General features: G+C 45.4%; 1 protein-coding gene across 1 annotated transcript in view; it reads left to right on the forward strand.

Annotated features, from left to right (window-relative positions):
* The window catches only part of LOC129704687 (MICOS complex subunit mic25a-like), a 321,392-nt gene that overhangs the window by 72,542 nt on the left and 223,869 nt on the right, over window positions 1–24,981 (forward strand). Inside the window, exon 5 of the mRNA XM_055647979.1 lies at window positions 23,606–23,689. Within this exon, the coding sequence (XP_055503954.1) occupies window positions 23,606–23,689 (84 nt within the window). The remainder of the gene's footprint in view (window positions 1–23,605; window positions 23,690–24,981) is intronic.

Below are 24,981 nucleotides of genomic sequence, written 5' to 3' on the forward strand. Positions count from 1 at the left end.
TATCCATGTACCCATCCAAGTGTATTTTAAATGTTGTTATAGTACCTATCTCAATGACCTCCTCTGACAGTTTCTTTCATATATCTACCACTCTGAATGAAAAAGCTGCCCTTCAAGTCCCTTTCATCTTTCGCCCTAAACATGTTCTCGGGTTCTTTATTCCCATATGTTATCTATTGCAGTAAGTGTTGTATCCTTTATCCTTGATCTGAGCACGGTGGACGTCTTGGTTGTCTTTTCTTTGACTGGATAGCACACAAGCAAAAGCTTTTCACTGTACCTTGGTACATGTGACTAAACATAAACTAAACTAAACTAAAACTAAAATAATCTGTGCATTCAGTCCAACTATTTCTCCTTGTGATTTTATACACACAGCACAGTAGTTCCAATGACAAAGTCTCATGTCTGCGGTGGGGTAGAGGTGAATCGGAGAGTACACTAGCTTATGGAAGGACTGTTCATAACTGAGGGGAAGAAACTGTTCCTGAGTCTGGTGGTGCGCTCTTTCAAGATTACACCAGCCTCTTCTTCGGCTCATTGACTCACTCGGAACTTGTTTTGTCAAAACAGGTCCATTCCAGTAGTCATGTTTCACACAAGACAGACTGACCTCTTTGTGATTTATCTAATCCTCCCAACACAGCCTTCTACTCCGTTCTCTCTTCTGGAGAAAGGGGGATGTGGGGGAGAAAGGGGAGGGAGAGGATGTGATATTGTTGAAGGTTGCATAAAATTGGAGAATTCATTGTTCATACTGTTGGGTATATTGAGCGAGTGACGTATTCCTTCAGTATTGGCATGTTTCTATGCAGGCACAAGGAAGTGCAGATACCTGTACTGGAATAATGAGCAAAATACACAAGGTGCTTGAGTAATTCAGCAGGTCAGGCAGCATCGTTGGAGAACATGGATAAGCAACGTTTCCGCTTCAGTCTGAAGAAAGGTCCCGACCCGAAACATCACCTAACCATGTTCTCCAAAGATGCTGCCTGGCCTGCTGAATTACTCCAGCACTCTATGTCTTTGTGTTATTTTTTTTGTTGTAAACCAGCATCTGCACTTCCTTGTTTTGTTTAGTTTAGAGATACATTATGGAAACAGGGCCTTTGGCATGCTGACCTTTCGCTCATCCACTCCCTACACACAAGGGGACAATTATCCTACAAAACCACATGTTTTTGGGATGTGGCAGGAAACCGCGTTACCCGGAGGCAACCCACGCGGTCACAGGGAGAACGTGCAAACTCCACACACATAGACCGCACCCGAGGTCAGGGTTAAACTCGGGTCTTCGGCATGGTGAGGCAGCAGTTCTACCTGCTGCGCCACGCTCTGCACTGGAATACTGCGGGTGTACTGTGGAAACGGGATACTGTGTCAAGTATTCACAAGGTCGAGCTTTGGCTGTAAATTGTCACCACATTTCCTCTTGCAGAAATAAAGATAAGTTACCTGCAGTCTGATTCAGGATCTTTTCATTCACAAACTGGGTGAGCGCAGAGGCAGGGAGACTGGTGGAATGCAGGAAGGCTCTTAGACTTGTGACAGGAGCAAAGTCTTCCCCTATGATTTAAAACATATTGACTTCTACTGCGCAGAGGGTTGAAATGATAATATTGGAGTAATTCTTTGCCTTTTACGTAGATCAGCAAAAAAAATAATGATGCTGTCTTCGTTCCCAAGGGCCACTGTTTTATTATCAGTTGAAATCACTGCTAATTAGTGCATAGTTAAACAAAGATAAAGTCAAAAGCTTTAAGTGATCTTCAGTTTTGCTGCCTTACTGATTGCAATTGACTCTGCTTGTAGAAACCAGAGAAACTCTATTGGCTTCAGTCCAGCAGTTGCTATCTCAGTTATGGAAATGTCTGGCGCAAGCAACAGGCAAAAGAAATACTATCTTGAGAACTAAAGGGGAGGCAGTTTCAAAATAAGTTTGTTTGTCATAGGAGCATGCCATTTGGTCCATCAAGTCTACTCTGCCATTCAATCATGGCTGATCTATCTTCCCCTCTTAGCCCCATTCCCCTGCCTTCTCTCCATAACCCTTGTCACCCTTACTAATCAGGAATCTGTCAATCTACGCCTCAGAAATACCAAAATAGTTGCCATTCTGGTCACCCCATTACAGGAAGGAAGTGGGGACTTTGGGCGGCACAGTGGCGCAGTGGTAGAGTTGCTGCCTCACAGCGCCAGATACCCAGATTTGATCTTGACCTTGGACGCTTATCTGTACGGAGTTTGCACGTTCTCCCTTTGACCTCGTGGGTTTTCTCAGGTTTCCTCCCATATTCGAAGGTCGTGCAGGTGTGTAGGTTAATTGGCCTCTGTATATTATCTGTGATAATATGATGCGATACGATAAAACTTTATTTATCCCAGGAGGGAAATTGGTCTGCCAACAGTCATAAAACACAAGATACATGAAACATGTAATTAACGTGACGAGTGAAAGTTCAGGATTTGGGATGTGCAAAGGTTGGGAGGGTGGTAGGGCTGGTTGGGGAGGGGGAAGCAGTGTCAGTCTACCCCACGACAGAAGGGGGAGGAGTTGTACAGTTTGATAGCCATGGGGAAGAAGGATCTCCTGTGGCATTCTGTGCTGCATCTTGGTGGAACCAGTCTGTTGCTGAAGGTGCTCCTCAGGCTGACCAGTGTGTCATGGAGGGGATCTGTATTGTCCAGGATGCTCCGCAGTTTGAGGAGCATCCTCACCTCCACGACCACCTCCCATGAATCCAACTCCGCCCCCAGGACGGAGTCAGCCTTCCTGATGAGCTTGTTAATTTTGGTGGCGTGGCACACGACAGTGAAGAAGATGGCACTGGCCACTACAGAACATCTGCACCATCTTACTGCAGATGTTGAAAGAGCGGAGCCTCCTCAGAAAGCAAAGATGTTTCCGTCCCATCTTGTACAGGACTTCAGCGTTCCTGGACCAATCCAGTTTACTGTCCAGGTAAACTCCAAGGTACTTGTACTCCCTGGTAAACTGCACATCCACACCATTGATGGGGACAGGGGTGTTCCTCCTATAGTCCACCACTAACTCATTAGTCTTGTCGGTGTTGAGCTGCAGGTGGTTGAGCCCACACCACTCAGGATAGTGTCACCGAGTGCAGGATAGAACTATCTGCAGGATAGAACTAGCGTTTGGGGATCAATGGTCAGCACAGACTTGGTGGGCTGATGGGCCTGTTTCCACGCTGTGTATCTAAAGCTTTGGAGAGGGTGCAGGACAGGTTTACCAGAATGCTGGTGCAAAGAACATCAGATGCTAGTTTACAACACAAGGCACAAAATGCTGGAGTAACTCAGCGAGTCAGGCAGCATCTCTGGAGAACATGGAGAGGTGATGTTTCGGCTCTGGACCATTCTTCAGACTGATTGTGGGGTGGGGCAGTGGGGGGGGGGGGGTGAAAGAAAGCTGGGAGAGAGGAGAGGTAGGACAAAGCCTGGCAGGTAATAGGTGAACACAGGCGCTGTTTTTTTTGGAAAAGCTCAGAGATTAAAACAGAATGTCCTAGCCAAAAGTCTGCGTCTTTATTCCTTGTACCACAATGCATAACTGTACACTTTGCTAAACTGTGTTCCATTTCCCACTCTCACAAGTTGTCTAAGTCCTTCTGCAGACTCCCTGCTTCCTCAACACTACCTACCCCTCCGCCTATCTTCACATCATCCTCAAACTTGGCAACAAAGCTATTAATTCCATCATCCAGATCATTTACGCAAAATCAGCCAGCAATAGACCATTGTGGGCTCCACCTGTCCTTGATCACCCTTGCTGGCCTCAACTTGTTCTTTTCATAACTTTCATTCTTTTGTTCTTTGTACCTCCTCATACCTCCAATTTCCCTCTCCCTTGACTCATGCTAATGAAGGGTCTCGACCAGAAACGTCACCTGTTCCTTTTCTCCAGAGATGCTGCCTGGCCCGCTGAGTTACTCCAGTATTTCTGTCTATCTTTGATTCAAACCAGCAGTTCCTTCCTACACATTAACACATATCTATCTGCTTATCTTCGATAGTTTCTATTATCTTTGGGCTGTTTCCTTGCATTTATTATCCCAAATTAATTAGTCTTTGTATCATCTGACAACTTAATTTCGTTGGAAATACTTAATTAATCAAAATTCTGATTGATGGGGATTTTTTTTGTTCTTTTATCATACTAATTAGATTCCTCCATTCGAGTTGTGTCTTCATTGTGCTAGATCATTGCTGATTCAGATGAAACTCTGCTATTGTATTTCTACCATTGTTCACTGCGTACCTTTTAAAAAAAAATTCTAACATTGCGCACACACAAGCAAAAGGACGTTTAGAGTTCAAAGGGGGGAGGACTTGTGGTGTGTTGGACTATAATTCAGTGCAGAAAATGCTGTGATTCATAAAAATGCACTGAAGGCTCATTGTTTATTGCGTGATGTGTCAGCATATGCTAATCGCAGGGGAGTCGCGCATGATTTATTCAGTGTTTAGGGTGGGCAGGCTATTTTAGACAACTTGTAAGACACTTTCTTCTCGTCCACATCTGTGCTTTTGAACAAAGTGTTTCTCTTGCAGGTTTATATTTAAACAAACGCACGTGCTCATTTTTCTAAAAACAATTTTAGGTAACCTCTAACTAACCACCTCCAGCTACACCTCAGGCTGCCTCGGCAAGGCCACCAGCATAACCAAGGACCAGTCCAAGGATCCTATAGCTATCGGATCTTTGGACCAGTCTCACCGCGGTCACTCCCTCTTCTCCCCTCACACATCAGGCAAGAGGTACAGAAGTTTGAAAGTGCACACCTCCAGATTCAGGGACAGTTTCTTCCCAGATGTGACCAGGTAACTGAAACGTCCTCTCACCAACTCAACTCGGTGTCTGACCCCCACCGTCTACCTCAATGGAGACCTCTGAACAATCTTTAATCAGATTTGATCTGACTTCAATGTTATATTTTGCATTAAAAGTTGTCCCCTTTATCCTTTATCTGTGCAGTGTCGACAAATTTAATATAATCATGTATATTCTGTTCTATGACTGGGTAGCACGCAAACAAAAGCTTTTCACTGTACCTCGGTACACGTCACAATAATAAACCACACCAAAACACTCCATTACCCGCACCTTTCCTTCCCCCCCCCCCACCACCCCTCCTCCCCTGTGCCTCACTTGAATTCTCATCTATTTTTCCCCTACCCCATGCTGCATTCCTCTTCCTGGCTTCACAATTTGCAACTCTTCAATCCTTTTGTCTCACACCTTCTCCGTTTATCTCTGGCCTTTGTTCAAACATCTGCCTCTCAAACACCCCCTCGCCTGTATTCATTCACCTATTACCTGCCACTCTTTGTCCTGCCCCTTGCCTTTTCCAACTTTCTTCTCCTTGACCCCAAAGATCCTATAGCGAGCAGGATAGTGCACTCGACGAAAAAGACGTAGTAGGGTCATGGGTAGGTTCATGGGTAATCTTCGGCCCCATTTCCGTAACCGGCTTCTGTCTCCGCCATCTTTGTCCGCCATAGCGGAGCAAAGATTCTAGTGCGGAGACGGAAGCCGTTTACGGAAACATCCTCGTAAAAATCAAAAAATCTTTGGTAAAAATCTTCTCCTCATTTTCTCTCTGCCTCGTTAAAGAGACTCACTGACGGGGGGGAAAAGAGGGCGGGCATGAGATCAAAAGCTGAGAACAGACGGCCCATCGGTTTCTTCCCCCATCACACTCGCAGCCCGGCTCCCAAACTCCGGACCGGTCTGCTCTTTTTTGCGGAAAAAATAAACAACTAATTTTGAAAAGGCACAGCAGGAGACAGAAAGAGGGAAGCGCGGACTGGAAATGTCTCCCCTTTTACACAGCCATGTGGGCACAGCCTCTTTGCCCTCAGTGCCCCCTCCACTCTTGCATAGTCCGATCTCAATCCTGGAGCTTTGAATCCAAAACATTAAAAAAGAAAATTAACAGAATTATAATTTATTAACATTTTAATCATCAACAAAAAGTAACAGAATTATGAATCATGAATCTAACACTATATCACATACACAAACTGTATCCCCCGCATCGCTGATTGCACTGCGAGATCGATATACAAAGTCGGGTTGGGTCGGGATTACTGAAATGGCCGACGAAAAGGCTGACGTTCCGCTCCGTTGCGTACTACACGTCAGCCCATTGGTTTTAGCAGGAGTGCACTATCTTGCGTGCTATAGGATCTTTGCTTGATCCTGCAATCAGTCTGAGGAAGGGTCCCGACTCGAAACGTCACCTGAACATGTTCTCCATCAATGTTTGTGACCCGCTGTTACACCAGCATTTTGTGTCCTTTTATTAAATTCCTTTTTATCTCCCTCTGCTCCCCTTCCCCCCTCCCCCCGCTCCATCCTTTAATGGTTGGTGCACCAACAACCATGATTTGCATTTATATTACACCTTTAAAGTAGAAATCTATAAGCTAAGCTAAGGCAGTCTTCTAGGCTTGTTACTGCAAATGCAGCAACATAAAACATCTGGCTGAGGGCTGGCTGTGTTTAAAATGGCTAGCATAACAAGTCACTGAAGTGTGGAGTCATTATGCATGCAAACTACTTCAGATATTTGTGATAATCTGGTGCAAAATAAATGCAACGCGTTATGATTGAAAGATACAGTGTGGACCCACCGAGTCCACGCCGTTCATTGATCACCCGTTCACACTAGTTTAGTTTAGTTTAGGTTAGAGAGACAGCTTGGAAACAGGCCCGTCGGCCCACCGAGTCCACATCATCGACCATCGATCACCCATTCACTCTAGTTCTACGTTATTTCACCTTCTCATCCACTCCCTACGCAAGGGGCCAAACCCGCCCGTCTCTGGGATATGGGAGGAAACTGGAGCATTCGGAGGAAACCCATGTGGTCACAGTGAGAACGTGCAAACTCCACACACAGACAGCACCCGAGGTCAGGATTGAACCCTGGTCTCTGGCGCTGTGAGGCAGTGGCTCTACCAACTACAGCATGGTGTCGACCTTCCTGTTTACAAGTAGATAACCTATTCTACCTTTCATGAAATAAACACTCTAATGAATTTTAACTTTACCCTTGGCTGTAGCAGTCAGTAATATTGAGAGATAATTGACATACCTGTCTACACCTGTAATCTATGCTCATCAGGGACTGTTACAATACAGCAATATTTCAGAAATTCCTACTAGTTATTCCACAGTTCTCACTTCCAGTCTTATTAACACATTTGGAGGTTGTTCGACAAGGTTGATTTCAGGAATTCTTTGGAGATATTGAATAATATGCGAGTAGTCTTTATCAAACCATTGGGAGTATCAAAAGAGGAGTAACTCTGCGGGTCAGGCAGCATCTCTGGAGAACATGCATTAGGCGATGTTTCGGGTTGGGATCCTTCATCAGAAAATGTGTTTCAACCCGAAATGTCACCTATCCTTGTTCTCCATTGTTGCTGCCCGAGACAACGAGTTACTCCAGCATTTTATGTCCTCTTCGGCTAACCAACATCTGCAGTTCTTTGTTTCTACATGTGAGTACCGAGTGTCTTTTTATGCCTTGAGAGGACTGGAGCCAGCTTATGGGAATGAGTATTATTATTTATGCAATACAATGTTCTTCACAGGCTTCAAAGAAATGTTAACATATTTATTTTTGGTTAATATATCATTAATTTTCTTGCTGACATAAAGGTCTTTGGCTTGAGTCTTTCTCCAAACAAGGCTGTTTTATGGATCTCACTGATGAAAGTCTAGTAGTGTGTGTCTCCAAAGATAGCAATGTGACAATTGTAGATTGACAAAAAAAAATGGATCGAGTCTGAGACTTCCTGGCGATGTTCCCTTCCGCACCAGTTTACTGGAAACACTTCACTGTATCTTCCCCTTTGCTCTATCTAGTGTACTTGAGTTTGAACTGATTATATCTATGTTAGGTATTTCTCATTTTAAGCCATTAGACTTTTGAGATATTGTGAGGAAACAGGCCCTTCGGCCCACCGATTCCACACCGACCAGCGATCACCCCGTACACTAGCGCTATTCTACACACTAGGGACACATTACAGTTTTTTTATACATGTCAATTTACTTACAAACCTGCACGTCTTTGGAGTGTGGGAGGAAACCGGAACACCCGGAGAAAACCCACGGGGTCACAGTGGAGAATATACAAACTCCGTACAGACAGCACCGTTGTTAGGATCAAACTTGGGTCTCCTGCGCTGTAATGCAGCAACTCTACTGCTGCGCCAGTGTGCTGCCCTATGTGCATAGCGTGCTAAACAATGCCTTTCACTGTACCTCGGTACAAGTGGTAATAATAAACCTAAACCTAAACCTAAAACCTAAGTATGAGCTTTTTTGACGATACATCTATAGCTTACATTGGCGCAGTGATAGAGTTGCAGCCTGTGCAGCGCCAGATATCCGTGTTCGATCCTGACTACAGATACTGTCTGTACAGAGTTTGTACGTTCTCCCTGTAACCGTGTGGGTTTTCAACAGGTGCTCCAGTTTTCTTCAACAGTCCAAAGACATACAGGTTTGTAGATTAATTGGCTTCATGGGGCTTTCCTTTGTGCAAATAGCTGCAACCTTCTTGCAAGTGGTGATCAAGGCGACGCTTCAGTGATGGACTGACACATCCTTTAGGTTATCTTGAGATTATGAAATATTCTGCTGAAATGAAATTTAGTTTTGGGATTCAGCATGGAAACAGGCCCTTCAGCCCACCGAGTCCGCGCCAACCATTGATCACCCGTTCACACTAAGGCCAATTAACGTAAATCCTACATGTCTTTGGGACGGGGGAGGAAACCGGAGCACCTGGAGGAAACGCACGTGGTCACAGGGAGAACGTGCAAACTCCGCACACAGACAACAGCCGAGGTTAGTATCAAACCCGGGTCTCTGGCGCCGTGAAACAGCGGCTCCACCAGCTGCGCCAGTATGATGCCCAAATGTTTTGCGTGTTATTTTTCAAGCTACTGGGAACCACTCGTGTTCCCAGTAACATGCATGCTGACTGTGTGGAGGTGAGGGTGATGCATTATGTTTAGTTTTGAACACGCTAACCCAAGTGGTGGTGGTTCCAATGTAGAAACGATGAACAGCCAATGCTGATTAATAAACAAAAGCACACAAAGTGCTGGAGTAACTCAGTGGGTCAGGCAGCATCTTTGGAGAACATGGATAGCCAACATTTCGGGTCAGGACCCTTCTTCAGGCTGTCCTTCGGAGGTGGTTCCATGTTCCGCCCAATCTTCGCTTGAGAAAAGCACTGAGCATAAACCAAACACTTTAACCCTTGGAGGCACTGGAAGAACATTGAGGGGATGAATCACCATAAGACACTTAAGGGCCTGTCCCACTTACGTGTCCTTGGGTCGCAAATTACGGGACCTCGTGGTCGCGTTGAGGCACACGGTCATGGTATGGCCGCGAGGGGCCGGTCCCACTTAGAAGCGCGGAGGGGTATGTAGTTGTGCGCGACATCGTGCGGGGCTCCGAAATTTTCGTAGTGAACGAAATCTTCGCGCGCCAACAGTCTGTCGCGGAACTGACGGCCAAAGTGGGACAGGCCCAAGACCCTGGCGCGACGCAACGTCTCACCTTCAACAGCAGCAGAAGCAGGCAAACGATCGCCGAACTCAGCCTGGGGCTCACGGCCGTTGCGGTCCGGATCCGCCCCCACTTCTACTCCCAGAGCGGGGCCAAGAAAATTGAAGATAGACACAAAATGCAGGAGTAACTCAGCGGGACAGGCAGCATCTCTGGAGAGAAGAAATGGGTGATGTTTCGGGTCACGACCCTTCTTTTCTGATTGAAGAAGAGTCTCGACACGAAACGTCACCCATTGCTTCTCTCCAGAGATGCTGCCGGTCCCGCTGAGTTACTCCAGCTTTGTGTCCATCTTCAAATGATGTCACATGCTCCAGACGGCTGTGCGTAGGCGTGTAATCGCGCCCGACCTTCGTGGGGCCGTCGGGGCTCAACGCGACCACAGGGTCGCGTAATTTGCGTGCCAAGGACACGTAAGTGGGACAGGCCCTTTACACAGACTGACCGGCAGGTCTCAGATCACCAACAAAGCCATCTCATTCACACCTTTGCCTGTGATCCTATGTTTGTACCAGTTGAAGTAGCAAGGACTTGTTCAAGAAAGAACTTCATTGGAAGAGCTGCGACAGCACAGGACTTTTAATTTTCATTTACCATTTGTGGACAATGCGCTGAGTCATACTTCACACTTAATCATTCAGTGGAGACTACGACTCATCTGAATGCTTTTGTCTATGTGTGCTATTGGACAAATGTTAAAACTTGTACGCTGTTGAACGCTTGTTTCATTTGCCGTAGATAATGAGTCATAGGGTCATACAGTGTGGAAACAGGCCCTTTGGCCCAACTTGCCCACACCGACCAACATGTCCCATATACACTAGTTGACCTGCCAGCGTTTGGCCCAAATCGCTCCTAAACCTATCCTATCCATGTACCTGTCTTAATGTTTGTTAAACGTTGCAAAAATATCTGCCCCAACTACCTCCTCTGGCAGCTTGTTCAATTCATCCACCACCATTGTGTAAAATAGTTACCCCTCAGGTTCCTATTAAATCTTCCTCCCCCCCCCTCACCCTAAACCAATGTCCTCTAGTTCTCGAATCCCCAACTCTGGGAAAGAGACTTTGCGTGCACTAGCTGGTGGGCCAAAGGGCCTGTTTCCGTGCTGAATCTCTAGTGTCTAAAGTAAAGTCTAAAAGGAATTGAATTCGTAATGATACAGTTGAGTCCTCGGGATATTTTGAAGCATTTTCATAGCAATTGAACTTAAATCATCGTAGCAAAATAAATTACGCTATAACCAATCTGCACTGCCAAGCTTCACAAATATTGATGTGATGACAAGATAATCAGTCTAAAGAAGGGTCCTGACCCGAAACGTCGCCTATCCGTGTTCCCCAGAGATGCTGCCTGACCTGCTGAGTTACTCCAGCACTTTGTGTCTTAATCTGAACCATCTGTTGGTTAGTTGGGTGCTAAATAAGGTTATGGCATTGGGATTAACCTTGCTGTTTGATTTCCGAAATACTTCTTGGATCTTTTATGTTGTTCTGAGAGGATAGACAAGGCTCAGTTTAATATCGCATCCAGAAGCTGGCATCCAAAATGGTTTAGTTTAGAGATACGGCGCAGAAATAGGCTTTTCGGCCGAGCAAATCTGTGTCAACCCGTACACTAGCATTACCCTGCACATACAAGGGACAATTTGCAATTTTAAAGCCAATAAACCTACAAAACCTGCACGCCTTTGGAGTGTGGGAGGAAAGTGGATCACCCGGAGAAAACCCACGCTGTCACAGGGAGAACGTACAAACTCCATAAAGACAGCACCCGTAGTCAGGATTGAATCTGGATCTCTGTCAATGTGAGGCTGCAACTCCACCACTGCGCCACTGTGCCACCCAAGTCTCGAGTCAAGATAGTCAAGAGTTGTTAATTGTCATATGTACCGACAACAAAACAATTAAATTCTTACTTCCAGCAGCATAACAGGGCTGTCAACACAATATACACATAGATAATATATAACAAACACAAATTCAATAAATGATTAGCCCCATTACTCTTGCAAAAGCTACAAAACCCTCGTTATTGCAGACCTCTTTATAATGGATTTCAGTTATAGAGCGCGGACCTACCGACCTTCACCGCCAGGTTGGGCTGCTGACACCACCCCCGGCCCACACCGCCTAACCGGCCACTTCCACTGCCACCACCACCGACCCACGCAACTTCCTCGGCCACTTCCAGGCCGTGCCTGCAGCCGCCACTGCTGACCCTTACCTGCAGTCCGGCCGTCCATGGGCCACGATCACTGACTCCGCCGATCCTCGCCTCTACCCCGGCCACCAGCAAGCTAGAGCAGTCAACTCACCTGGATTCCAGGCCCAGTTCCAGAACAGGAGTCTGAAGATTGGTCCCGACCCGAAACATCACCCGTCCATGTTCTCCAGAGATGCTGCCTAAGCTTTTGAGTTTCTCCAGCACTTAGTGTCCATTTGTGTAGTAGCCAACATCTGCAGTTCTTTGTTCCTACGATTTGTAATCTCTTACTCAGTTATAGCAGACAGTTGGCAATACGGACACTATTCCCCCTCCTCCATGGTCCGCTTTAACCAGGGTTTACAGTATTAGTGCATTTGAACTGCATTGTGATTCAATGATTCAATACTTTATTGTTGCATATACCTAGGTACAGAGAAATGGTTTGTTTTGCTTAAAACCCGGTAAAATCATAAAGCAAACCTTTATGGTCTACTTTAGTGCTCCTGCCACTGAAGTTGGAATCGGAGCCAAGTCTTCTGACTCAGTGTCAAGAATGACTACACAGCAAATTACTGAAACTTCTGAAGAAAATAAGGCACCTCTCCCCTCATGCCTGCCCCAGTTCAGTGTGATTGCTGATATTACAAGGCAGATCTCCCAAGTCACTTCTGTGCCAGTTCCCATAACCCATGGAGAAGTTGGGCTGAAGGGCCTGTTTCTGTGCTGTACCCATGACGTTCATATGGAATACAATGGGCAGTAACTCAACTCTGTCTCTGTTTCTCATTTAACGATAGAGCCTCTCTGATGCAGGAAGCGAGCTGGATTTGTCCTCCAATGGTCAGAGAAATGAACGGTATCATGTTTTGTGCAGTAAAGCTTTTGTACATCCTTTAGCTTACTCTGCATTACCAAGCAAGAAAATGTACTGAAATGAAGAATTTTAAATGAAAATCTGAACATGGGGATGTAATTACAGATGTTTGTGGAAGTTGCATTAAAATAATCTACCGTAGAATGGTAAATGTACGCGGACTTGTTAAGCGAACAAGGTCACATGAACATGAATTTCCGTATTAAACACAGCAAAAGACCTTCTGTGTAGGAAGGAACTGCAGATGTTGGTTTATACTGAAGATAGACACAAAGTGCTGGAGTAACTCAGCAGGTCAGGCAGCATCTTCTTCAGACTGAGAGTCAGGAGAATGGGAAACTAGAGGTATGGGAAGGTTCAGAACAAATTGGAGCCAACACCGATGGTCCACTGTTGGCTGTGGAAGAGGTGATAACGAAGGGATATGAACAGTGGAACCAGCAGGATGACTAGGGTGGGGTAGGGCAGAGAGAGAGGGAAAGCAGGGGTTAATTCTGTGACCTTCTGGGTTGCCCTAAACTCTGCAAACCTTCACGTGTAAAGAAGGTCAAATGCAGACTTCAATGACAAGGGTATTTAGGTCCCTCCATGATAAAGTGAGTCCCAAAAGCACACTCCAAGCTTAATTAATCAATTGATCAGTTGATCGATCAATCAACTGATCATCGAAAATTAAGCAATCAATCAATCAATCAATCAATCAATCAATCAACACTCTCCTTTTAAAAAAAAAGTAGAAATAGGGAATTGCAGATGCTGGTTCATGCACAGAAAGTGCAAGAGTAACTCAGTGGGTCAGGCAGCATCTCTGGAGAATATGGATAGGTACGTTCTGTGTAGAAGCAAAGAACTGCAGATGCTGGTTAATGTACAAAAGGATATAAATTGCTGGAGTAACTTAACAGGTCAAAATGTCGAAGCAAAGATCCACGGATGCTGGGTATGTTCTACCTTCATGTTTCATTTCCTGCCTGTGCTTTCAGTTGCAGTAACCTTCCCAAAACCCCTCAGTTATTCTGTGTGTGCACACAACTCTGGGCAGACATATCAATAATGTACAGAGGGACTACGACATGTACAGAGGCACTCGCCTGGGTTAGCGGGAGGACTGAAAAACACTGCCATTGTTTTGAGGAAGAGCAGGAAATGTTTACGTTTGGTGCTGCAGTATGGAAACAGGCCCTTCAGCCCACTGGGTTCATGCTGATCATTGATCACCTTTTCACTAGTTTTATGTTATCCCACTTTTCCCACCTACCAGGGGCATAAATTTAAGGTGACTGGGAAGAGATTTAAAAGGAACCTGGAGGGTAGTCCATATTTGGAATGAGCTGCCAGAGGAAGCTATAGGTGCAGATATAATCATAGTTTCCATGCCGTGCCGGTATAAGTAGAAAAAAAACAGCCAATTTCTGGAAAATCTGCAAGCTGGCACCAACTGAGTCCTGAATGTAAGATAAACACAAAGCGCTGGAGAGTGGGTCAGGCAGCATCTCTGCTCTCACCCCAACCATGGACTGTTTACCCTCCTACCATCCGGGAGGCGCTACAGGTCTCTCCGTTGCCGAACCAGCAGGTCGAGGAACAGCTTCTTTCCGGCCACTGTCAATCTACTAAACAACGTACCTCGGTGACTGCCAATCACCCCCCCCCCACGGACACTTATTATTTATTTTTTTAATTCAAAATCGTTTGCTATGTCGCTCTTCAAAGGAGATGCTAAATGCATTTCGTTGTCTCTGTACTGTACACTGACAATGACAATTAAAATTGAATCTGAATCTGAATCTGAAAAAGGATGGATGATGTTTTGGGTCGGGACCCTGTTTCAGATGCGCTTTTGTTGTAAGTGTGCCAGATTATTTGCCTTTCACTGTTTATGCTGTACAAATGTAGGTTGTCTGTGGATGATGGTTGCTTCTGCTTCTTTCTCAATGTGCAAGCACAGATAGCCACTAAGTAACAATGAGGCGTTATGGAACATTGCAGCACAGGAAGGGGCCCTTCAGCCGACAATGCCCATGCTGAACATGACGGCAAATTAAACTAACCTCCACATGATCCATACCCCTCCGTTCCCTGCTTATCCATGTGTCTATTTAAAATCTTCTTTAATGCCACTATTGTATCTACCTCCACAACCACCACCCTGGATGACACTGAGGCTTAGTCAGTAACTGCTGCCTCGGTGCCAGAGACCTTGGGTGCTGCGTGCGTGCGTGGTTTGCACGTTCTCCCCATTCTCCCTGAGACCACGTGAGTTTCCTCCGGCAGCTCTGGTTTCCTCCCGCATCCCAAAGCTGTGTGGGTTTGTAGGTTAATTGGCCCTCTGTAGAATTGCCCCCTTGTGTGTAGGGAATGGATGAGAAAGTGGGATAAAGTAGAACTACTGTGAGTGGGTAATCTATGGTCGGCGTGGGCTGAAGAAGGGCTTGTTTCCATGCAGTATCTTGAAACTAAATCTAAATTAACCAAAGTGGACAGTGACATTTTGTGTCGAGATCCTTCACCTAGATCTTCAACACATTGTTGTATCTGCCTCTACCACCTCCCCTGGCAGTGCGTTCCAGGTACCCGCCACCCTCTGTGTAAAACAACTTGCCCCATACCTTTGATTTAAAGTTTTCTCCTCTCACCTTCCAGCCGTGCCCTCTAGCTCCAACTAATTATTTCTCTTTTGTTTCCCCCCCCACTATTCCCTTCATACCATTTGTAGCTCCTTTGCCTCGCTGGTTAGGTTCAACTGATTTCCCAGGAGTTCAGACCGAGATTTGTAAGGTTTTGTTCAAAAGAGGGGGGGGTAAATTTACCAGCTAAAGTATGTGTGTGAATCATGGTTTATCTGCACTTGTGGTGCAAGCGTCTTTGTGCAGCTGGTATTTCAGATGTTTCCAGCTCCATGCTCCCAGTGTTTTCATGGATGGGGTTTTTTGTGATTTATAAAAAGGGTTTGCCATCTCTTAAAACTGACTAATCTAGGGATGAGGGGAAAGGGGGGGGGGGATTTGCACTTCATTTACTGTACCCCAAATTGTATTTAAGCTTCAGAAGAATAATGTATGTGACTAATGTACATTTGATTCGGAATTATTTATTTCTGAGCAGCTCTCATTTCACGCCTCACTGACTGAATGTGATATTAGTGTAAAATTTTAGCGCTCGCTGCCTCATAATCAGTCGAAGTTCACGCAATGAAGCATGAAGCTGTAAAACTTTATGTGAAATGAATGGCAACATGACTGGTGTGCAAATGAAGATAAACTTCTGTATCTAAAAAACATACAGGTATTTAAGAGCAGCAGAATACTTGAGGTTTCTTTTATCATTAGCCAGTCCTTTTGTAACTTGGTTCAGTGGTGCCATTTTTATCTTCGTGTAGCGTTCATGTCATAGGAGCAGAATTAGGCCATTTGGCCCATCGAGTCTACTCCGTGATTCAATTATGGATGATCTATCTTTCCCCTTCAATCCGATTCTCCTGCCTTCTTCCCATAATTCTTGTCTGTGGATTCTCTGCCTCGGAGGGCGGTGGAGGCACGTTCTCTGGATGCTTTCAAGAGAGAGCTAGATGGGGCTCTTAAAGATAGCGGAGTCAGGGGATATGGGGAGAAGGCAGGAACGGGGTACTGATTGGAGATGATCAGCCATGATCACATTGAATGGCTCGAAGGGCCGAATGGCCTACTCCTGCACCTATTGTCTATTGTCCAGAATCTCTCAATTTCTGCTTTAAAAATACCCAATGACTTGTCTTCTACAGCCACCTGTGGTAATGAATTCCACAGATTTATCGCACTCTGGCTAAAGAAATTCTTCCTCACCTCTGTTCTAAAAGTACATCCTTTTATCCTGAGGCTGTGCCCTCTGGTCCTTGACTCTCCCACTAGTGGAAACATTTTCTCCACATTCACTCTATCTAGGCAATTTACTATTTGGTAAGTTTCAATGAAGTGTCCTCTCGTCCTTCTCAACTCCAGCGACTAAAGGCTCAGCACCGTCAAATACGTGTTTGAACTCTGAATCCAGGTCCCTTAGGACAAAAGGTAGACAATCTCCAGTGCAAGAATGAGGGAGCTGTGGCACAGATGGAGGTGTTATCTTCCAGATGATTGGTAAATCAATTCCTTGCAAAATCCTGGCCAATATTTAATTCTCAACTAATACCACAAACGACTGAGACACAAAGAACTGCAGCTGCTGGTTCACGAAAAAAAAAATTGCTGGAGTAACTCAACGGGGCAGTCAGCATCTCTGGAGAACATGAATAGGGTCTTAGAAGCTCCAGTGGGTGGCGCGACTCTCGTCAGCAGTGGCCTCTGCAGCCCGTCCGCGTTTTATTATTTTCTGTCTATGTTTTTATGTAGTTTTTGTTATTTTTTGTTGGGGTGTGTGTGTGGGGGGGTGGGGGGGTGGGAGGGAGGGGGAAACTTTTAAATCTCTCCCTGCACGGGAGACCCGACCTTTTCTCGTCGGGTCTCCGTTATCGTTGGGGCTGCAATGAGGAGCGGCCTCCAACAGGAAGAGACCGGGGACTCTGGTGCCGACGACTCACCTCACCGTCGCGGAGCTGGCCGAGTCCGGAGCGGGTGGAGCGGTGGAGGAGCGCTGCTGCTGCTGCTGCTGCGGCCCGACCGGAGAGTCGGAGGCTTCAACTGCAGGTCTGTGGACGGCGGCATCGGGAGCCCGCGGGTCCCTGGAGGGAGACCGCTTTTTCAGGGCTCTCGCAACGGCGACTTCCGCCGTCCGAGTTGCGGGGTCGAGGAGCTCCTGGAGCGGGGCCTGACATCACCGCCCTGCGCGGCTTGGAATGGCCGCGGGACTCTGCGAGCGCACGCCGGGGGCTCTAACACCAAGACCCGGTGTGCGACCTCGCACCACCCGGCGTGGCTTTAATGGCCGCGGGACAATCACCATCGCCAGCTGGGGGCTTTGACTTTGACTCTGACATCGGGGGGGGGGGGAGAGTGCAGTGGAGAGATAAGTTTATTTGGCCTTCCATCACAGCAATGTGATGGATGTTTATGTGAATTGTGTTGTGTCTTGGGTCTATTTGTTTGTAATGTATGGCTGCAGAAACGGCATTTCGTTTGGACCTCAAGGGGTCCAAATGACAATTAAATGTATCTTGTATCTTGAGGTGACTTTTTGGGTTTGGGACTGATTGTTCAGTTTAGTTTCCTTCTTCTGACTGATTCTTTAGTTTATAATAGTCACGTGTACGGAGGTACAGTGAAAAGCTTTATTTGCATGCTATCCAGTCAAAGAAAAGACTATACCTGATTACAATCAAGCCATTCACAGTGCACAGGATAATGGATCCAACACTTAGTGCACGATATAATATTGAAATCCGATAAGAGAGGAGGGGCAGGATATAGGTGTGGGGGGAGGGTTGATAGTCAGATGGTTGGACAAAGGCTAAGAGATGAAGAGACAAAATGTATGATATTAGGATTGAAGAGGTGTGAACTTTGGATTGCCCTCTCGTCTCTTCCAACTCCCCCCCCCCCCCCCCCCCCCCCCTACATTCAGTCAAAAGACATGGTCCCGACCCGAAACACTGCCTATCCCTGTTCTCCAAAGATGCTGCCTGACCTGCTGAGTTACTCCAGCACTTTGTGTCTATGGATCAACAACATCTTTCCCTGTGGTCACATTGGGTGCAGTCTCTTTCTAGGTGCGGCTGCAAAGATCACAGGGTACATTTGTAAGAATGTTTAGCTCATCCAACGCGGTCTTACCTCAACATTCATTTGTTTATTAGCTCGTAGAGTGTGGAAACGGGCCATTCGGCCCAACACGCCCATACCGACCAACATACCCCATCTACACTAGTCCCACCTGCCTACGTTTGATCCCTATCCCACTAAACCTGCCCTATCCATATACTTGTCTGAATGTTTCTTAAACGTTGCAATAGTACCTGATGCCATGATTACCTTAACTAAATATCCATTCTAAATGCTAATCACTCTTTCTTTTAAGAAATATCTGAAATTGGTCGTGAAGTTTATTATTCGATGGAGTCTATGTAATCTTTTCCTATTTCCACAGTTTGATTTGGTATAGTTTTTTAATTAACTAATCCCCAGTCTACTAATTATCCAGCTTTCCATCGTGAAAAGGTCAAATTTATAAAACTACAGCTCCAACTCATGACTGGGCATTGCCCGTGCCTAGAATTGGAGGGATTACCGAAGGGCCAGAAAATGATACAATATTGGGCAAGTTAACGAGTTATTAGGGTGCGGTACAGTGGCGTAGGGGTAGAGTTGCTGCCTAGGGGCAGAGACTCGGGTTCGTTCTTGATTAAGGATGTTGTCTATATGGAATTTGTACGTACTCCCTGTGACCGTGTGGATTTTCTCCGGGTGCTTTGATTTCCTCCCACACTCCAAAGACGTACAGGTTTGTAGGTTAATTTAGCTTTGGTAAAAATTGTAAATTGTCCCCCAGTGTGTAGAATGGTACTACTATACAGGGATTGCTGGTTGGTGCGGACTCAAAGGGCTTGTTTCCGCGCTGTATCTCTAAACTAAGTTTAACTGACCTTGGCTAAAGGAATACTCTGGATGTTTTTGCTCAGTCTCTGGCACTGCTTGAATAGCCCAGCTCTTCTCCCCCTCCCTCTCTCTTTTCTGTGCTTTGCCTCCCCCACCACCCCCACTCATTTCCCCCATGATCCCACCTTCCCACATTCCAAAGACCTGCAGATTTGTAGATAAATTGGCTTCTGTAAATTGTCCCTAGTGTGTAGGATAGAACTAGTCTAGTGCATGGGTGATCGCTGGTTGGCGTGGGCCGAAGGGCCTGTTTCCACACTGTATCTCTAAACTTAAAACACATTTTCTTGTAGTAACCATGTCTTGCTTCATGATTGACTAAATAAGATTATACTGTAAATGTAAATTTAACAGATTCTTCTGACTTAAGGATGTCAGCACCGTTTCTCCGCTATTATTAAGGGCATAAATCCATCAGCCACACAATTTGTATTTGATTGAGGATGGGCCAGTGAGGGAAAACAATGGGAAAATAGGGATGTATTATTATATGTGGTGCCCAATGATTATTCTCCAGAGATTGCACGATATTCAATCGATTGTTGTGCATTCCTGCTTATTGTATTCCTTCAAATCAAATCTACTTCTTGAGCTATAAGTAAATTGACAGTCTGAAATGATAACTAAATGATAAAATGATAAGTTTCAGGAAAAATAAACGAGGCAATGGGCTTCAACATGGTGGCGCGGTAAAAGGAAATGAAGGGCAGGTGTGGCAATGCAAGGGCTTTAAGTGTAGCGTTGAGCTGCTGTTTAAATGTCAGTTATTTGATTGTGACTTTGCTCGGGGGGATAAGCCAGAATAAAATGAGGTTTTGGGTAAAACGGCGGAAAAAAAAAACCCCGTGGAATTCCTGAGAGCATGAATCTCTCCAGCCTTTGGAGACTAGCTGAGGAATATTTTAAGCTAAATGAATTGATCGCAGTACGGTGAAGAACTGCTCTGTTTGCTCGTATTCATCTTCTGAAGTAATTTTCAGGATTAGGAATTTGCATAAAATCGCATCTGCTAAGGTTAGTTGGTAGAATTTTCATTTTGTTGTCTTTGCTGCTTAGGGAATTACAGATTTTTAAACTCCTCTTACACACACTCAAGGTCTGGTTTTGTTAGCCTTTTCAAAGCACCAACCACCTTTTCATTTTCTGTGGGGGGTTTCGGATCAGTGAGAATTTAAATTATTTTCTTTGCTCGTATTTACCTTCAAATTTCTACATGTGATCACCTTGAAAATTTCTGATTTTTCTTTTTAAAGGTCACCGTCTATTAGATGCCGCTTTGCAATTTAAAATGGGAAAGTTTAATTGAACAAAAAAATAAGAATTGCTCATTCATGCTTTAGTCCCGAGCCTTGGACAGGTGTTCACAGCTAAGGATGCCTAATGAAGCATCACACTGGTAAATTAAACTCAACATTAGATCTTCCCAGTACTTTGACTTAACCAATCTTCTCTTTTAAAAAAACAAAAAACTCTGCTGATATTCTTGCTTTCCAGGTTTGGTCCTATTTGACTGCATCTCTTCAGTATATCATCTGCACCCAAGATGGATGCAAATGAATCTCTCGGCTGTTCCTTGCTGTATAGGCACCTTTTTGCTTTTGTTGGACGAGTAACTAATTAATTATGGATTTTGCACGCAAACCTAAAACGTCAACAAAATTGGAAACGCTAATAAATCTGTTCTCAAGAAGCGGGGATGTGCTGCCCAAGGGAAAGGTTTAGGTTTTATTATCGTCACGTGTACGGAGGTAAAGTGAAAAGCTTTGTTTTTCACATTATCCAAATAAGGGACGGCACAGTGGCTCAGCAATACAGTTGCTGCCTTATAGCGCCAGAGACCTGGGTTACATCCTGATTACGGGTACTGCCTGTATGGAGTTTGTACATTCCCCCTGTGATCGCGTGGGTTTTCTCCGGGTGCTCCGGTTTCCTCACGCACTACAAAGACATACAGGCTTGCAGGTTAATGACTTCTAAATTGTAAATTGTCCCGAGTGTGTGGGATAACGCTAGTGTACGGGGTGATCGCTGGTTGGCGTAGACTTGGTGGGCCGAAGGGCTTGTTTCCACACGGTATATCTAAACAGATCAGATATACTACAAAGGACGCAAAGTGCTGGAGTAACTCAGCAGGTCAGGCAGTATCTCTGGAGACCATGACTAGGTGACGGGTTGGGACCGTGCTTCAGATGTACCATACAAAGATACGAACAGTTCAAACTCACGAGCAATAGGTAGAGCAAAGTGGAAGATACAGAGTGCAGAATATAGTTCTCAGTATTGTCGCACATCAGTTCCAGATACAAAGTCCAATGTCCACAATGGGATGGAGGTGAATCAGACATTACCCTAGCTTATGGAAAGACCATTCAGAAGCCTGATAACCGAGGGGAAGAAGCTGTTCCTGAGTCTAGTGGTGCTCGCTTTCAAGCTTCTCTACCTTCTGTCGGATGGGAGCAGAGAGAAGAAGGAATAGAAACATAGAAATTAGGTGCAGGAGTAGGCCATTCGGCCCTTCGAGCCTGCACCGCCATTCAATATGATCATGGCTGATCATCCAACTCGGTATCCCGTACCTGCCTTCTCTCCATACCCTCTGATCCCCTTTGCCACAAGGGCCACATCTAACTCCCTCTTAAATAAAGCCAATGAACTGGCCTCAACTACCCTCTGTGGCAAGGAGTTCCAGAGATTCACCACTCTCTGTGTGAAAAAAGTTTTTCTCATCTCGGTTTTAAAGGATTTTCCCCTTATCCTTAAGCTGTGACCCCCTTGTCCTGGACTTCCCCAACATCGGGAACAATCTTCCTGCATCTAGCCTGTCCAACCCCTTAAGAATTTTGTAAGTTTCTATAAGATCCCCTCTCAATCTCCTAAATTCTAGAAAGTATAAACCAAGTCTATCCAGTCTTTCTTCATAAGACAGTCCTGACATCACAGGAATCAGTCTGGTGAACCTTCTCTGCACTCCCTCTATGGCAATAATGTCCTTCCTCAGATTTGGAGACCAAAACTGTACGCAATACTCCAGGTGCGGTCTCACCAAGACCCTGTACAACTGCAGTAGAACCTCCCTGCTCCTATACTCAAATCCTTTTGCTATGAATGGGGTGGGCCAAGTATTTGATTATGCTGGCTGCTTTACTGAAGCCTCACGAGCGCACTCCTACAGACATGATGGTGGAATCTTGTGCAAAACACAAAGTCCTTGAGGAAATCAGCGGGTCAGGCAGCATCTGTGGAGGGAACGTGCGGGTGGCGTTTCCCGTCGGCTCATCATTATCTACGTCAGCGGATACCGCCCCGCAAAGTCTGCCTCGGAAATCGGCTTTGGGAACGGGTCTGTCGGCTCCGGTTGGACAGGAGTTCCAGAGCCCCGGCCGCAGGGCGAAAACGCGACCCGCCATTTGGCCGTTGAAGTCACTGGGCTCCATATTTTCGGGGGGGGGGGGGGGGGGACGGACTTCCAGAGGGAAATTGTGTCCGGATAAAATAAGGTGCTAGACCACAAGTTGTCCGATAAATCGGTGGTGTATGAACCTGTATATCATAATTCTGCTATTGGGTAATGTGACCTGCATCTATAAGGCCGCAATTTCCACCTGTTAAAGCCCAGCCCATCCTGAGGTCAGTTTTAACACAGACCATTTCCCTGTATGTTGTCAGTAGCAATGCACCAGGGGCCAGGACTGGTTAGAATGCACCGTTCATGGAGGGCTGTAACAGTGGAGGAGGTTACACATCATTGCTCAGCCACCTGGTGTTTGGAATCACTGTTAAAATTGACATACAAAACAGCTTTACCAGGCAAACAGATGGAGGAATACAATCACATCAAATCCCTTAGCTGTCTGCAGTTTTGCTCACACCTTCACTACAACAAAGGTTACTGGACTTGCAGCTTCTAAATAATTCTGCAGCGGTAGAGTTGTTGCCTCACAGCTCCAGAGACCCAGGTTCAATCCTGACTAAGGGTGCTGTCTGTATGGCGTTTGTACATTATCCCTGTGACCATGTGTGTTTTTCTCCAGGTGCTCTAGTTTCCTCCGACTCTCCAAAGACGTGTAGGTTTGTGGGCCGATTGGCTTCAGAAAAGATTGTAAATTGTCCCTCGTGTGTTGGATAGTGCTGGTATATGGGGGTTGGTGTGGACTCAGTGAACCAAAGGGCCTGTTTCCACGCTGTATCTCCAAATTAAACTAAACTTAAAAAGTGAGTGGAGGGGAACGTTTGTAGAAGTTGACTAAAATTTAGAATGCGTACAAAATGTTTACTTGCCTTGGAAATGGGAAGGCAAAACAAAATGGATTCTAATTGGTCGTGACACATTTTATTTTCCAGGCCGACCAACTGGAAAAGAAGGAAGCTGCACTTCAGAAACTAGAAGCTTTTTATAAGGAACAGTTGGATCTTATCGAGCAGAAGGTCAGGATAAAAATATTAATTTCTGGTTAACTGACTTTTTGAATTGAGTGGCTGACTGTGGTAAAATAGGCCTATGCAATAAGGCTATTATCAAATGGGTGTGTAATGCTTATCATTGATTCCTTGTATGAGAACCATGTTAAATGTTATTGAACAGAAAATCGATAAGGAAGCTTGTAATATGCTCCTGTACAGGAGTTTTAATAACATTACAATATGCAATAGCCAATCCTCATCAGATCAGAGCACAGATATCTTTTGTGTTTTCTCAAGAGTTTAAAATGAGAAGATCGATCAGGCCTTTTATGCTGCGGTACATGTGGACATCCTTAATTAACTTGGAACGACAGAGAAGTATTTTCGGAAGGTGCTGAATATTTTGGACATCTACAAAGGCAGCTCGGGAAAACTAGGCCAACAATGAGGGGAGCATCCAGCAGTTCAGACCCTCCACTACCGATCCTGTTGCACGCCATCACTCTGCCTGTGGCAGACACTATGGAGCATGCATACGGTTTCACAGCTACCTCAGGCCCCATTGAAACAAAGCAAAAACTAATATGTAATAAAAAGGAACTGCAGATGCTGGTTTATTCCAAAGATTGACACAAAGTCCAGGAGTAATTCTGCAAGTCAGGCTGCATCTCTGGAGAAAATGTCTATCTATTTTCCCGCCTTAAGGTGAGGGGGGAAGATTTAACGGGAACATGAGGGTAACTTTTTCCAAACTAAGGTTAGTGGGTGTATAGAACGAGCTGCCGCAGGAGGTAGAGGCAGGCAACATAACAACATTTAAAAGACAAGTTTAACATAACTTGAAAAAATGTTTAGATGGGTAAATGGATTGGATAGGTTTAGAGGGATATGGGCTAAATGCAGACTGGTGGGACTAGCATAGATGGGACATGTTGGTTGGTGTGATGTGAGCAAGTTGGTCTGAAAGGCCAGTTTCCATATTGTATGAATCTATAACTATCCATTTTCTCCAGAGATGCTACTTAACCCACTGAGTTACTCCAGCACTTTGTCTATCTTTAGAAGCCTTTTACATTGAGGGGACTGCAAGAGATGAAAGTGGATCAACACATGCATCTGCAGGGAATGGAGGGATATGTAATATGTTCAGGTAGAGAAGAGTTGGTCTTGGCATCGTGTTTAACAGACATTGTGGGCCAAAGGGCCTGTTCTCGTGCTGTACCGTGGCCATGTGGAAACATCTATGCTGACCAAGATGCCCCATCTAAGCTAATCCCATTTGCCTATATTCTTCCAAGCCTTTCTTATCCATGTAC

Source organism: Leucoraja erinacea, chromosome 16, assembly GCF_028641065.1.
Source record: "Leucoraja erinacea ecotype New England chromosome 16, Leri_hhj_1, whole genome shotgun sequence".
Classification (NCBI taxonomy): Eukaryota; Metazoa; Chordata; class Chondrichthyes; order Rajiformes; family Rajidae; genus Leucoraja; species Leucoraja erinaceus.